Raw genomic sequence first — 14,140 nt, forward strand, 5'->3', positions numbered from 1 at the left:
CACTTGCTCGTAAGCAGTAGGGCAAGTATTATAAAAAGAAATGATGCTCAAGGTTAGAATAAAAACTAAAGACAATATCGATGCTAAATCTAGCGTGATTTAAACTCGCTTTGGTTGTAATTCTCTAAATAAAACCCAAGGACCAAGGCCCAAGGACAATATAGTATTTATCAACGCCAACCCCAACTGGGTAGCACATTTATCGGTATTTCGTGCTGGCATTCGGAGCGAGCGAGCCGTATGCGGTTAGCGGGCACTATCTTCTAGCTACAGCGTTGTGGCGTGTCGTGTGTCTCTCCAGCAGGTCCTGGTCGGCGTGTACGCCGGGTGGCGACGCTTTATGAAATTATGACTTGCGCTGCCGGCGCGAGAAAGCCGTATGCGGTTAGTGGGCACTATCAACTAGCTAAGCCTTGTGGCGGGTCGCGTCTTACCATCAAGGCGGAGCTCTGGGGACGCAACCGGCGCGAGCAAGCCATATAAGGTTAGCGGGCACTATCCAGTAAGTGGTACATTTACACTTTACCACCTTGTCACTGTATGCCATCTGATAATTTTATACAAAGTTCAAACTCGAAGTGACAGCGACAAGGTAGCAGTGTCCTCGACCGTACAGCGCTGTGGCGTGTCGTATCGTCGTATGTCTCACCAGCAGGTCCTGGTCGGCGCGCTCGCCGGGAGGCGGCGCGTGCGGCTTCAGGCTGCACATCATGTTGACGACGCGACGCGCCTCCACGTCGCGCGGCTCCGGGGACGCGGCCGGCGCCGGGTCCGGCGCCAGCGGGGACGCCGCCCGGCCGCTCGTGCCGAGCGAGCCGTATGCGGTTAGCGGGTAAATGCCGTATCTGAAATAGTAGTAGCCCATTACAAATTTATGCTACACTCCAACCCATTAGACCTTGTTTACATTAATCCAGTAAAATCGTTCCAGTGGCGGGAATACTTTGCGGGGCACAATCCTAACGAGTTACACGAGATCGATAGAGCACCGATGTCATGCTACTGGATCGATTTAGTGGAATCATTTAAACATTCATTCGTGACTAACACTGAATTCCCAAAATGCCAATTTGATTTTAGGGAGCGCCCACAAATTTCTGGGATACGGCCCGACTTCAACCAACTACCCCCATCCCCACCCCCAAGCATCACACGTAAAAAATTTCGAAATATATAAATTTAATCTATGCTTGCATGTAGGATTCAACCATAATTTTAGTGAAGAAACTACCTATCCCTATTTTAGTTTCTTCTCTTCTTTACGTGATTTTGGGTGTGGAATTTGGCAATTACTTAACTGACAAATACTCATTCATGGACGCTTCTCTATATAATTTTCCACAAGCACTCACTTGACATCCTCAACGAACTTCTCCAGTTTCTCCGCGTGCGGCTGGAGGTCCTTAGCCGTTATTTCGTGGAGCTCGCCCCTCGCACGCACGAAGCTAGTGCCTCGCCGCTTGCGCCCATCACTTCGTCTGTTATCGTCTCCGATATATTCGCTGTAAGAAAATAATGGCTTTACATTAATAAATTTCTTCGATCAAGGAAGAAAACCGTGGCTACGTGGAGGGGATTGGCAAAAAAGATTGACCCAAGCACCCTGCAGAGCCTAACGGGAGAATGCATGCTCTTTGCTTTCCAGCAAATGTCTGAAGCCAAACCCCTCTAACCCTCTTCTCCCGTAGTAAGCTCCAGAGAGCTTGGGACGTGAAGCCGGTAAGAGTCCGGCACTGTCTGGGTCTTCTCTTCTCAGTCGTACCTACATAATGGTTTTTTCCTACTGCACAGCCCCATCTCCTATAAAGCACCTCATATAAAATTTAAAAACGAAAAACAAGTAAACAAAAGAATAGACCTAGTACCTATCCTCAGCAATTAAGGTGACTCAACTTAAAAAAAAAAACAATAGGAGACCAAAATTAATGATCAATAATTTCTTCCTACATCTATCTGTAGCTAAATCAGACGAAACTCCTACCCGAAGTATTGACGAGCGTGTGCGCCGCGAGGAGTTTGAGAGAGTGCACTTCGAACAATAACGGGTGGAAGAGCAACTCTCGCGCCGTCGGCCGCAACGCCGGGTCTTTGTTTATACACCTGCAAAAAAAACAAGTCAAGTTTAGTTATGACGCGGAAGTAGACACACTCACTCAGTGAGATGTCTCCCTTAAGTTTTTATCAATGAAATAAGCTAAAGTTAATGGAAATCAAGAAAAACACAGTAAGTAGTATATGAGCCAAACGGAGGCACAAAGTGAAGACGATTAATTCGACATCCAGTATTTGGTCAGGATTGTGATGAGACCGAGTAAAACGATGTCGAACGACACGCTATTTCGTAGTCCAGAAGTATTCTGTTATAAACGATGCCGGCAACAACCGCGTAAACAAAAGCAAAGCAGCAGTATCTGATTCGAACCTTACCGGTATATAAAGTCCTTTTGTCTAGGCTCCTCGAGCGACTCCACAGTCCTCGCCACGTGTTCCTCCGTGACATGGGATCCGGAGTCGCCGTTGCCCTGGATCTCCAGAGCGGCGGTCTCCAGAGCACACATGCCAAACGAATAGATGTCCATCGCTGGGGTTACCATTTGCGACGCTGCGAAAGAAGATTTCGGAAAGAAGTTAGCGCAGTTTAGTTCAGTAGGTAGTGACTGAAAAAGGATTCAATGCAGAATTAATGTCATAACATTAATTCTGAATTGAAACCTTTCAATAGTAAAGGTGCCTCATATCATAATATGAGGCACCTTTACTATTGAATAGATAGGTACTATAGACATATTGATCAAACATTTTTCAAGTCAATTGAAAAGGCGAAGAATTGTTCGTCGCTACTACTTTTATAAAGCTCAAACAAAAAAATGAATAAAAAATGTTGATATTTAAAATAAACTGAACCTTCAAGCAGACTTAGTAAAATATACTCAGAAAGATTCTCAATTTTGTGATATGGGTTTTTTAAACTGTTCATTCGATCGCTCTTACTTCGTTAAACTACGTAATGCTTTGTAACTTTAACTGGATTCTCTCACTTACAGCCATATTCGGGGGCAATGAGGTGCATATTGCGAATGTTCTCGCGGCACGTTTTGACGTGATGGTGTATGGCGTCCGGCGCGACGGAGCCGATCTTCACGAGCCCATTGTGCTGGATGAAGATCGTGTCGCAGGTGAGGTTGCCGTGGACTATTGAGGGCACGCAGCCGTGGAGGTAACTGTGGATAATAGTAGATTATTATTGTTGCAGCCCGTGTAAGGGTTTAAAACATGGACTATTTTTATTTGGTCATCGAAACCATTAAGAAGTAGGGAGTGATTGATTCTCAATTGTGCTGAAGATTTAACACCCTTAGCTTGTATTTATTCTCATTTCTCAAATCCCCACAATCGCACTCATCATCATCAACTCCTCCAAAATTATTCTACCGTTTGATGGATACGAATTTGGATAGTAAATGTTATAGTGGTGTCGCATGTTAAATAACAAATAATGGCGAGAAGACGAGTTATTTTTTATTAATGACGCTTCTTAGCACCTTCGTGAAAATATATAGAACGCCTCATGTACGCTGCTGCATATTTGAACATTTTCAAGGGCCCTTTAGTTAAAATGTGTACTTCTATATTCATAAACCTTTTTATTTATTTTGGTTTCGTTTGCGAACCCCCTGGGATAGGACAACTGCGGACCACAGGTCGGAAAACGATGTTGCTCTCAAATTCACGACTGTACCATTACGTCCTTCAACAAAAACTTAAAGCTTTACTTTAAAAGGCATGTCACTGACCTGAGTGCCGATAAAATCTGCGTACACCACCGTTTCCACGCCTGGAGGGGAAGCCTTTTTACGTTGCGTTTCGTACGCTTTAGGAACTGTTTCAAGGAACCGCACGACATGTATTCCGTAATGAATATAACCTGAAAAAACCAAATTAGACAATTAGTTAGTGACGCACTTAGCCATTATTATTTAATGTCATTAATGTTTTAAGTCGTAGATAGATTAATGATAAAAAAACAGTCATTACATTACCACAGAACAATAATTTTGGGATATTATGAGATTTATAAGACTTTTCTAATGATCTTTGTATCGGCCAATTCAATATAGTCCTATCCTGGGAACAAGCCTTCTGGCTCAACTCTCAAATATACTTTAACACTATAAACCGTACTGCCATTGAAAGAAAAATCATCTTTATAGTACCAGTAGGACTACCTGTATATGAGTTAACTTACTCTAGGTTTGTCATTGTGCGTATCCGTCCAATACCGGTGGAATTTGACTATATTCGGGTGCTCGAGCCTGGTCAGGTTATCAAACACCATCTGTATCTTGTCTTCCTGCGCCTTGAAGTTCTTCCTTTCGGAGAACTGTACCTCGTTCCATACAACTTCCACGCCTTCCTCTGTGTCCATAGCGAGGTGAGCACAATCGATGCCGGGCACATCGCGCTGTTCCACCTGTAAAGAAAAGATTGGATTTAAGAAGATTATCAGAAGGATTCGAAGGGAATTTGATCTTGTTTCAGTGCAATTGTATCAATACCTGCGCCGTTTAGTGAAATTGTAGAATCAACATCCGTCAGCTGGGTTTACGGACAACTATGACATCGGGGTTTTCAAGAAAAGGGCTTATGTTTTCTTAAAAGGCCGGCAACGGCCCAATGACTCTCTTTGAGTAGTTGGTACTCATAGGCGGTGGTGATCATTTCACATCAGATGACTCACTTGCTCTTTTGCCTCCCTCTCATAATAAAAAAAGAGGTATACATAACGTAGTAGTAGAGGGTAATATATGGAATGCAAACGTAGGGTTTTCTTTTTTAATCCTAAAATTAGACAGTAATCTTCTAGTAATAACTACTAAAAATAACTTCTAAGTTATCACTTAGGTATTAGATGATTATTGATTTCTCCACCACCAGGATACCAGGATAGGAAATACGTTTTTTTTCTACTGTTGCTTATAGAAAGTAAACTCGAGATTGAAGATAATTTAAAAGCCTATCGAATTTCAATATTTAAGTTAATCACAGATCCAATTTGTTCCATCCAAGGTCTTTTCAAAATCCATTTCATCAGTGCGCATTACGGTCGGGCACGCGAGGGCCGCTAAGCCAATCGTCGCAAATTGTCGATCGGGTCGGCCAATCATTCAATTGAGCTTATTAGTCGTTTGGGACCGCGACCCGGGTGTATGCAAAATAGAGGTCGGTTCAGTTGAAATCTGTAGTTTTTTGAGGTTATTTATTGCTGTTGCTTGTAGACCGGAGCGGATTTCTTTAGCATTATAAGAGCATTTGTCGAGTAGTGGTAACTCGTCATGAGTCATTGCATGATGATTGATGATAATTAATATAGGTATAATTTAACAAATGCAACTGGAGATTTTGGGGGAAACCTATATCTAGTCACCAGCACCAATATCTGACACAACAAAGTGTGCATAAACATGTATCTGATACGACTTTATTTCTATGGCCGGTAAAACGTGTCACGTATTTTTGCAGTGACTGTCCAACAGTGGACAGCTTACGGCTGATATGAGGATGATGATTAAGACAATTTGTAATAGGGATATGTGAGATTTATGTAATACAGTTGCACAGATAGAGCGGGCATTGGGCAGTATGCACGCCGTATCTCGTTTGTTGCTCTTTTCTCCCTGAGCAGTTAGGAAAGAACGATAGTCTTTTTTAAATCCGTGCTGCGACTCGCTGGTGTGTCTACACGAGAACTTAACTGTCATTTTTATATCCAAACACAGATATGTGCCAAATTTAAGGCTATCTTTATCTATTAATTATTTTAATCTGTAGAATTTGTATTCTTTGAAACAAATGAGACTTGAATGCAGTTTTTTTTACTTCTGACATAATAAGTAGAGGTCAATCATTCATTCATTCAGAAAATACCTTAAGCATTTCATTGTTTACCCTTCATATAACACGGAACTAATGGTGCTGTGAACCAGTGTGAGCCTCAGAATCTATTTTCATTCACATCACATTCACATATATCATAGTGGCGTTTTACGATAACGAAACAAACATCACATTAACAACTTTCGCCCAAGATTATGGTCTGTTGAACGATAAATCTTCGTTGAATAATGATAGCGTGTGGTGAGAGCGCACTGAGATCATATTACATGATTATTAATAAGTAACCAAGTAATCAATTTAACACCGTAATCATGTTTTATCTGTACTGTTTAAGGCTGCAGCTCCACTGAAGCGGAGACGAGTGGAGCGGAGAGGAGACGTGTAGGATCGACCAATCCCTACACGTCTGACGATAATGAGGCGGATCCCTGCACGTCTCCTGTCTGCTCCGCTCGTCTCCACCTCAGTGGAGCCGCAGTCTAAAAACTATCTATAAGACTAATCGGAAAATCTGGTTTTTGATCAAAACAAGTCTTTTAATTTTGACCACCCTTGTTAACATGGGATTATTTTCAGCATGGTCATTAATCGATTCATTACTCATAATGAGCGGTATAAGCATTTTTAGAAGACATTGTAATTGTAAGGGTCTACCCCAATTAACGGGCATATAATCTGATTAATTAGAGGGAAGAAATACCTCGTGGGTTTTACGTATTGCGATTTTAGAAGAGCTTTGGATAATTACATAAACCTAATGAGACAATGCGGCAAATAGAGCAGATTTTTTTTTTAAATAGACTGGACTAGTTAATGAGACCAGTCAGAATCAAACTGACATGAGAAAAGTTTAAATCCATACGAATAGGTACGCTAATATAATAAATGCGAAAGTGTATCTGTCTGTCCTCTTAAACCCCGGAACCGACTTACATGAAATTTGGTATAGTAGACATAGTTTGACTCATGAAGAAGGATATAGGATGGATTTTATCCCAGGAAATTACATATTTCACGCGAGATAAACAGATTCTTCGCAGACGGAGTCACATGCAAAAGTTAGTGTTATCACAATTCACGATCTAATCAGCACAAGACTGCCATTTAGTGAGAAATATCTTAAAATAAACGTACAAATACCTATCAATGTATTAATAGCCAAGGTTATCGGTCAAGAACAACGACCGATAGAGAAAATTAAATAACTAAGGCTGTCTCTGACAGATATGTTGCAATTGCAGCGGAAATGCGTTGGTGTGTTGCAAAATGAATTGAATTCTGCTGTCATCAACATAATTTTCAGGCTAAACATTTGCTGATGTGCTACATCGTGGCTAAATCAGTAGGATATGGGTGGGGTTCAAAAGGTTGCATCTTAACGATGGTAGTTAAAAGGACCCCGGACCTAAAGTATGGAAAAGGTGGTTTCAGTTAAATCCTGAGATTTTGATATGTTATAGTTTTCAAATCTCTAAAAGGGTCCCGGAAACAGAGGTAGCACCCTTAGAGACTTTTGATCAGGACTTTGAAATCTATAACATATCAATATCTCAGGATATTTAACGGAAATGACATTTTACATACTTTAGGTCCGGGGTCCTTTTAACTACCATCGTTGAGATGCAACCTTTTGAACCCATATCCTACTGATGTAGCCACGATGTAGCACATCAGCAAATTTTTAGCCTGAAAATTATGTTGATGACAGCAGAATTCAATTCATTTTGCAACACCTTTGTATATAAGTTTTTACAGTTAGTGTGGAACTGTTGGATTTAGAGGCATGCCATTTGGCACGGTTGTTTTTAAAGGTATCAACCCACTGCACCGTATCATGCCATGACCGTAATAGGAACGTGTCAGGAACGGAACGTCAAGCGCATACAATACACTGTGCTAGTGGGCATAGTCTCATACTTTTCGATACAAAGAATATAGTTTTGCCTGACAAGTTGCTACGCTCATGGTATGATAACGGTATGATGGGTACAGACAGACCTTAAACGTCGATAACAAAGAAATACGTTAGATTAAAATGCGATCGCTTGAAATAAAAGTGAACCAGCGCACTAACAGAAACAGTAAAACAAGAGCACGGAATTAATTCTATTTCCATTCCAACAAATTAACTTCGTAATTAAAACAAGGCGACTAGTAACAGACGGCTTTCCATCTCTTTCTTTTAGAAAGAGAAAGAAAGTTTCCAAAGCCTTGTAAAAAAGTGGAGAAAAATCATTAAAAAATGGATTCAGAATCCTTTCCCTCGCCTCGCCATTTAATATACTTCCCGCAACAGCATTATTAGAGGTAATTAACGCGATAATTTCTGTGAAACAGGTTAATTAACGAGCTGAGATCTAATTAATTTACGTTTATAGCGCAGCAAATAATCAAGTGTCTTTGTGTTATTTGAATAATAATGGCAGGTACAGTCACCAACACACAACAAAGCGTGCATAATTATCTGCAGGGCTACCTACTACGAAACCCGAAACTCGAAGTTCATGTCGTGCGATCCCTCTGACACTTATACTATTTAATACGAGAGCGAGAGGGACGGTACGACACGAACTTCGAGTTTCGTAGTAGCCCTGCTGATACGACTCTATTTCTAGGGCCGGTAGGACGTGTCCGATATTTTTGCGCGCTTCGCTGTGGCATATAAAATTGCACTTGTGATTGTGAAGCGTAAACGACAACGAGGCGGCGATATTTTATGTTATGTATGAGTCAGGACAGGATTATCATTTTTCAATGCAACAGGTTTTATTTAGTAAGTGCTTGTAGTTTCAATCATCTTAAAATATTTGAATTTAGAATTCGAAAACAAAAGAATGACTCGAGATCTGCCGAACCGTTTTAGTACCTACAACTTTAATTTTTTAAACTTCAAAAGGGTTTTAACGCGTCTTCAGTGCTTTGACGAGCTATCTACGGTTTTTAATAATAAAGCTCCATGCATCCGGACTGTGGAACGCTGGTATTTACAATTAGTGATAGGCACCGTGAAGGTCGACCAAAAACAGCCGTAACCCAGGAGAACATTGATGCTGTACGGCAACTGATCGTCGAAGATCGCCATGCGACATACCGTGAGGTAGAAGCTTCATTAAGCATTTCAGGGACCAGTGTTCAAAATATTTTGCATGATCACTTAGGCGTAAAAAAAATGATCTCACGCTGAATACCACATTTACTTAGTGGACCAAAAAATGGCTCGCATTAGATGGTGTCGCAAAACTCTGCTGCAATTCAACCGAGGAGACTCTAAACACGTTTATGACATTATTAGTGGTGAAGAATCTTGGATATTTGCCTACGATCCGGATTCTAAACAGCAGTCGACTGTTTGGGTGTTCCAAGATGAGCCAAAACCGTCCAAAGTAATACGCTCACGGAGCACTTCGAAAAAAATGGTCGCTATGTTTGTAGCGAAAAATGGCCACGTTGCCACCATCGTGCTCGAAGACCGTAAAACAGTTAATGCTGACTGGTATACCACTGTTTGTTTACCTGAAGTTATCGGCGAGTTCCGAAAAAGTAACCCAAGACGTCGTATAGTACTGCACCACGATAATGCCAGCACGCACACCGCCCGGCAGACAATTGCGTTTTTAAAAGAGCAAAACGTCGAAAATCTGGAATACCCGCCGCACAGCCCAGATTTAAGCCCTAATGATTTCTTTACTTTTTCAAAAATCAAGCAACGACTTTGTGGTCAACGGTACCGGACGCCAGAAGAAGCGGTTAAGGCATACAAAACGGCCTTTTGGAGACCCCGCCGCGACTTCGGACTGGAATAAATGTTTCGAAAACTGGCTCGATCGAATGAAAAAGTGTATTACATATCACGGTTATTACTTTGAAAAACAATAAATACCATTTAACTCATTGTCTTTAGTTTTTCCAAACGACACAACTTAAAAGGCAACCCTCGTACTGTTCGTCTATTTGTTTGTCCTTTTCTAAGGAACGCGTGGAGGTATCGAGCTGAAATTACAAATAGGTACCTACTCAAATCTGCCACCCCTTGAAGCAGTGAAAAAAAATCTAAGTTAACGCAATCAAAAGACATAGTCGTTAAAAAAGATATTTCCATACAAATTGCCACACACTCGCAAATTTCGCATCTATATAAGAATGAATTGAAGAATTAGGGGATTTATTTATAAACAAACAAATAATATACATATACAATAATTAACAGAAATAAATAAATAAAACAACTAAAACTAACTCTAATCCTAAAAATCTATATTACAAATATCACCCGTCGCTGCTTTTGGGCAGGGTGCCCAAAAGAATTGAAGAATTGTTTATACATGGAAATGTTTGAAATTTTTATGCAGGAGTAAAAAATATGGGTTAAAAAATTTCATTCAAAAATGAGTAAGAGTAGTTTTTTTTTCATTATTGGTACAGACGTGCGAATTTAAGTAATATTTCAATTTTAATGCTTCGCGTAAGTTCTTCTTCAAAAGTCAAGGTGGAGTTTAGAACGCAGCATCACACACATGTCCTAACTTAAATTTGATTTTGATAATCGCATTCTACCACGTAAACTTGGGAGAGCTGCGCAAACTAATTCCAACTTAGGAATGCAAAGCCGGCTGCGAATTCGAATACCTACGAGATTAACGACTACCTAATTAATAGAGATGTGCCGACTGATTTTACTGAATAGCCGATTAATCGGTGTTAAGATGACCGAATACTCGGCAATGCCGATCATTTGTCTCGGCTAACTTCGGGGTGCAATCGGCAACGTTCGTTTCGGCCTGCCAGTTCGTGTTTGAGTAAAAAAAAAAGAATAAACCATCCACTTCCCGATCGAGTAGGTACATAATAATATAGTCATAAAACACATAAATATAATCATGTTTTATTACTCTCACGTAAAGTTTACAGATCTTATAATAATAATAACAGTTAGAGAACGTGAAACCCTGCAAGGGCATTGCAGTCCTTAATACTACAACTTTCCTGCGCCATAATTTCGGTGGAAAAAGTAAATTAAAAAAAAACAATTTTTAAATCTATGTTTATTATTTGTCATCATCAAAACTATCCCAGTTTTGGCTGTTTATGAAAGAAAGAAAGATTTATTTGGTTCCATCAGTCAGTACCACCACCGTACAGTAATGAGATTAAAACACTGGGCTGTTTCACCATCCCCTGATTAGCGTTAACCGACGGTTAAATGTGATGCCGTCTCCATCTATTCGCAAAACAAATAGAGACGGCATCACACCTAACCGCCACTTAACACTAATCAATGGATGGTGAAACAGCCCCTAAAACTAACAATAAAAACTAAGTTACGTATTTCACTACTTTTTATAAGCAAACCATCTCAGTTTGTTTGTATAAATAAATAGATATACCTTGTACACGGGCTTTAATATATTCTACTTGAAAAAAAAGAAAGAAAGAAATATTTATTTTGGCTCCATAAGTACCACCACCTTACAATAATACAATAGATAAGACTAAAACTAGCACTAAAACTAAGTTACTTGGTGACACGACAGGACACTTAAAACTTAATTTTAGGTTTGTGGATTGTTTAGGATACTTAAAAGTGTGTAGGTAGTGTACGAGTACGACAGACGCTCGGATTCGCTAATTTAAACGCGCAAGCGTAAGTTTTAGCACCTGGTTACAGTAAGCAGTGCCAAGTGATGTACCGAATATTCTGTATCTGTATTCGCATATAAAATGTTTAAAATTGCATTTATGTCTGTTACTGTTTGCCCGATCAATCCTCAAATTAAGGGAAATAAATACTTCTCTCATTCACTCAGAATTTAACTGGCGGGTCCAATATCTAACATATCAAAGCGTACATAAATACCTGATACGATATTATTATTATTATGACTACTTATTTCTAAAGCCGTCAGGAGGTGTCAGATATTTTTGCACGCTTCGCTGTAGCTGATTCTAATGTTGTTAACTATACCTCTACGTTTGTTGATTGTTTTTATTTCTTTAGGCAATCTGGCAATTTATTTATTTTTTACTCAAAAAAAATATTCAATACATATAAAATTCAGATAAGTATTAAATATTTTATGCTACCACTTCAACAACATACCTAATAGTAAGTAAGTTCTTCAATCCTCAGTCCAGGGTCAAACAGGGTATTTAGCACTAAATTGAGGTCAGCAAGCGTATTCGCGAATCTAGGAACTAAAATAATCCGTCTGTATTCGCCGATTTGCAATTGTATTCATAACGACGCGGCACATCACTACTAGTAGCAACTAGTATTGTAGCTATACGGACAACACGTTCTAGACTAGCGGAATAGTTGTACTATTTGTAGCAAAACTTGACGTGGAATTTGTGCCCGAACTAATATGTGAATTTGTATTCATAGCAGTTTGTTTGTTGTTGCTTAACATATGTGATTGTTAGGAGAAGTTTGCGGAATGTCCTGGAATCACTGCGACGATCTGCTATGTTTATAGGAAGTCAGTATTATTAGTATACTGATATTCTCACGTTACCGGAATGTAAGCACGTGGGTCGATCAAATTTTTCTTGTACCTCGTTGCCATGGACAACTCGTTAAACCATGATAGTGCTAGCGGTACGCCAAAAAAAGCTGCTCATGGTGTTAGAAGCATGAAAATCGGAACGATTGATCTTTAGGCCATAACAATTAATTTGACCCTAGCACAAAAAAAAAAAAAAAAAAGAAGAGTTATGACGTCATCTTTTTTAGGGTTCCGGAGCCAAAATGGCAAAAACGGAACCCTTATAGTTTCGTCAAGCCCGTTGTCTGTCTGTCTGTCACTCCATAGACGTAACAGAAATTGAAAAAAAAAAAAAAAAAAATAACTCGCATTAACGTGTGGCACATAGTTCGACAGTTCTTTTGAAAAGTTAGTAAGGTTTCGCAAAACCTTTTTTGATTAAATGAAGATTTCAGGAAATAATCGCTCCCAAAGTAGCAAAAATTGTGTTCCCTTCCCCTCTATCTTGTAAACCGTTTATCCAAATATGCACAAAATATGGAAAGGTAACGCTTAATAAATACTTTTAACGAAAATTGGTTTCAACATGATCGGATATACCGTTTTTGAGTTATTGCCGAAAAACTGCGCTTCTCAACAAAAGGACGTAAGTGCCGTGAAGATACGCTCTTTTTCTAGTAATAGATTTTAAGACTGTAAATAGTAAGTGTTTTAATTGTGTTATAACGCACATAATATTACTAGCACTATGAGTTTCTATCAAGTTTTCTGTGGTTTTTTTAACAATATTTCCACGATGCTTTTTTACATGTAATAAATAAATTACCTATAACATAGTTAGATTAAAAATTTACCTCAAACTTTGTATTAACAAAACCGCCACGCTAATTCAGAATACAAGAGACAGAAACAGGTAAGTACAACACTAGATACAAATCCAATACCAAAGAAAGGAAACACTGACACAATTTCTGCTTCAACTAGCGAAGTAGACGAAATAGTCGAAACAGGGACAGAATTATTATTCACCGTAACTATTAACGCGCGATCCCAAAACAGAAATAGCCACAATTAATAAAAGACAACCCTGAAAACGTTATCAATATCAAATTAAAACAAAACATCGCATCAAAACAGACTAAGTTCTAAACCCGACAGACACTATTACTGATATGATTGTCAGCCTTATAATTAATCAACCTGAGTTGAAAATTTCAACCATAAAATAATAACAAGAGTTTACAAGTTGAAATTAACCATAAATTAAGTCAGTTCATGCGTAAAGACCTTACCTTAATTGGAAAGCCCAATAAAATCGGTCTTTGCATCCGCAGAATCAATGTTGAATATTTCCACAATAAGGCTCTTTCTACGCTATTGTCTGTTTCAATCACAATATCCTTTTTAAGAATGTCCCTTTTAAATTCTAAGAACTTTTTAAAGGGTCTTTAAGATCGGACGAATGCAAAGCGCCGATTCTATAAATCACACAAAGGCAAAAAGCTAACGGTAAATTTAACATCAAGAGCTAGACAGTTTCCTAATTCGAAAACTTGGCACTGGTTTGTCTCGTGTGGAGATAAAATCTGCTATTACAAATGAAATTTATGAAGACATGTGACAGATAGATACAAAAGCGTTTACTTATGAATTATTATATGAATCTTTGAGTTTTACTATCCAGAGTTAGTCGTAAGCTGTTAGTTAATATTTTAATATTAATGCTGATGGAGATAACATAGAACTGTAAATTGTAGGCGACA

At 39.1% G+C, this 14,140-nt stretch overlaps 1 protein-coding gene across 1 annotated transcript in view; it reads right to left on the bottom strand.

Moving 5' to 3' along the window:
* Window positions 1-14,140, bottom strand: part of Madm (MLF1-adaptor molecule) — a 56,532-nt gene that overhangs the window by 4,624 nt on the left and 37,768 nt on the right. Inside the window, 8 exon segments of the mRNA XM_074087548.1 lie at window positions 650-845; window positions 1,353-1,431; window positions 1,434-1,502; window positions 1,982-2,100; window positions 2,428-2,602; window positions 3,043-3,221; window positions 3,795-3,925; window positions 4,247-4,471. Coding sequence (XP_073943649.1) covers window positions 650-845; window positions 1,353-1,431; window positions 1,434-1,502; window positions 1,982-2,100; window positions 2,428-2,602; window positions 3,043-3,221; window positions 3,795-3,925; window positions 4,247-4,471 — 1,173 coding nt within the window.

The sequence above is a fragment of the Choristoneura fumiferana genome, chromosome 5 (assembly GCF_025370935.1).
Source record: "Choristoneura fumiferana chromosome 5, NRCan_CFum_1, whole genome shotgun sequence".
Taxonomy (NCBI): domain Eukaryota; kingdom Metazoa; phylum Arthropoda; class Insecta; order Lepidoptera; family Tortricidae; genus Choristoneura; species Choristoneura fumiferana.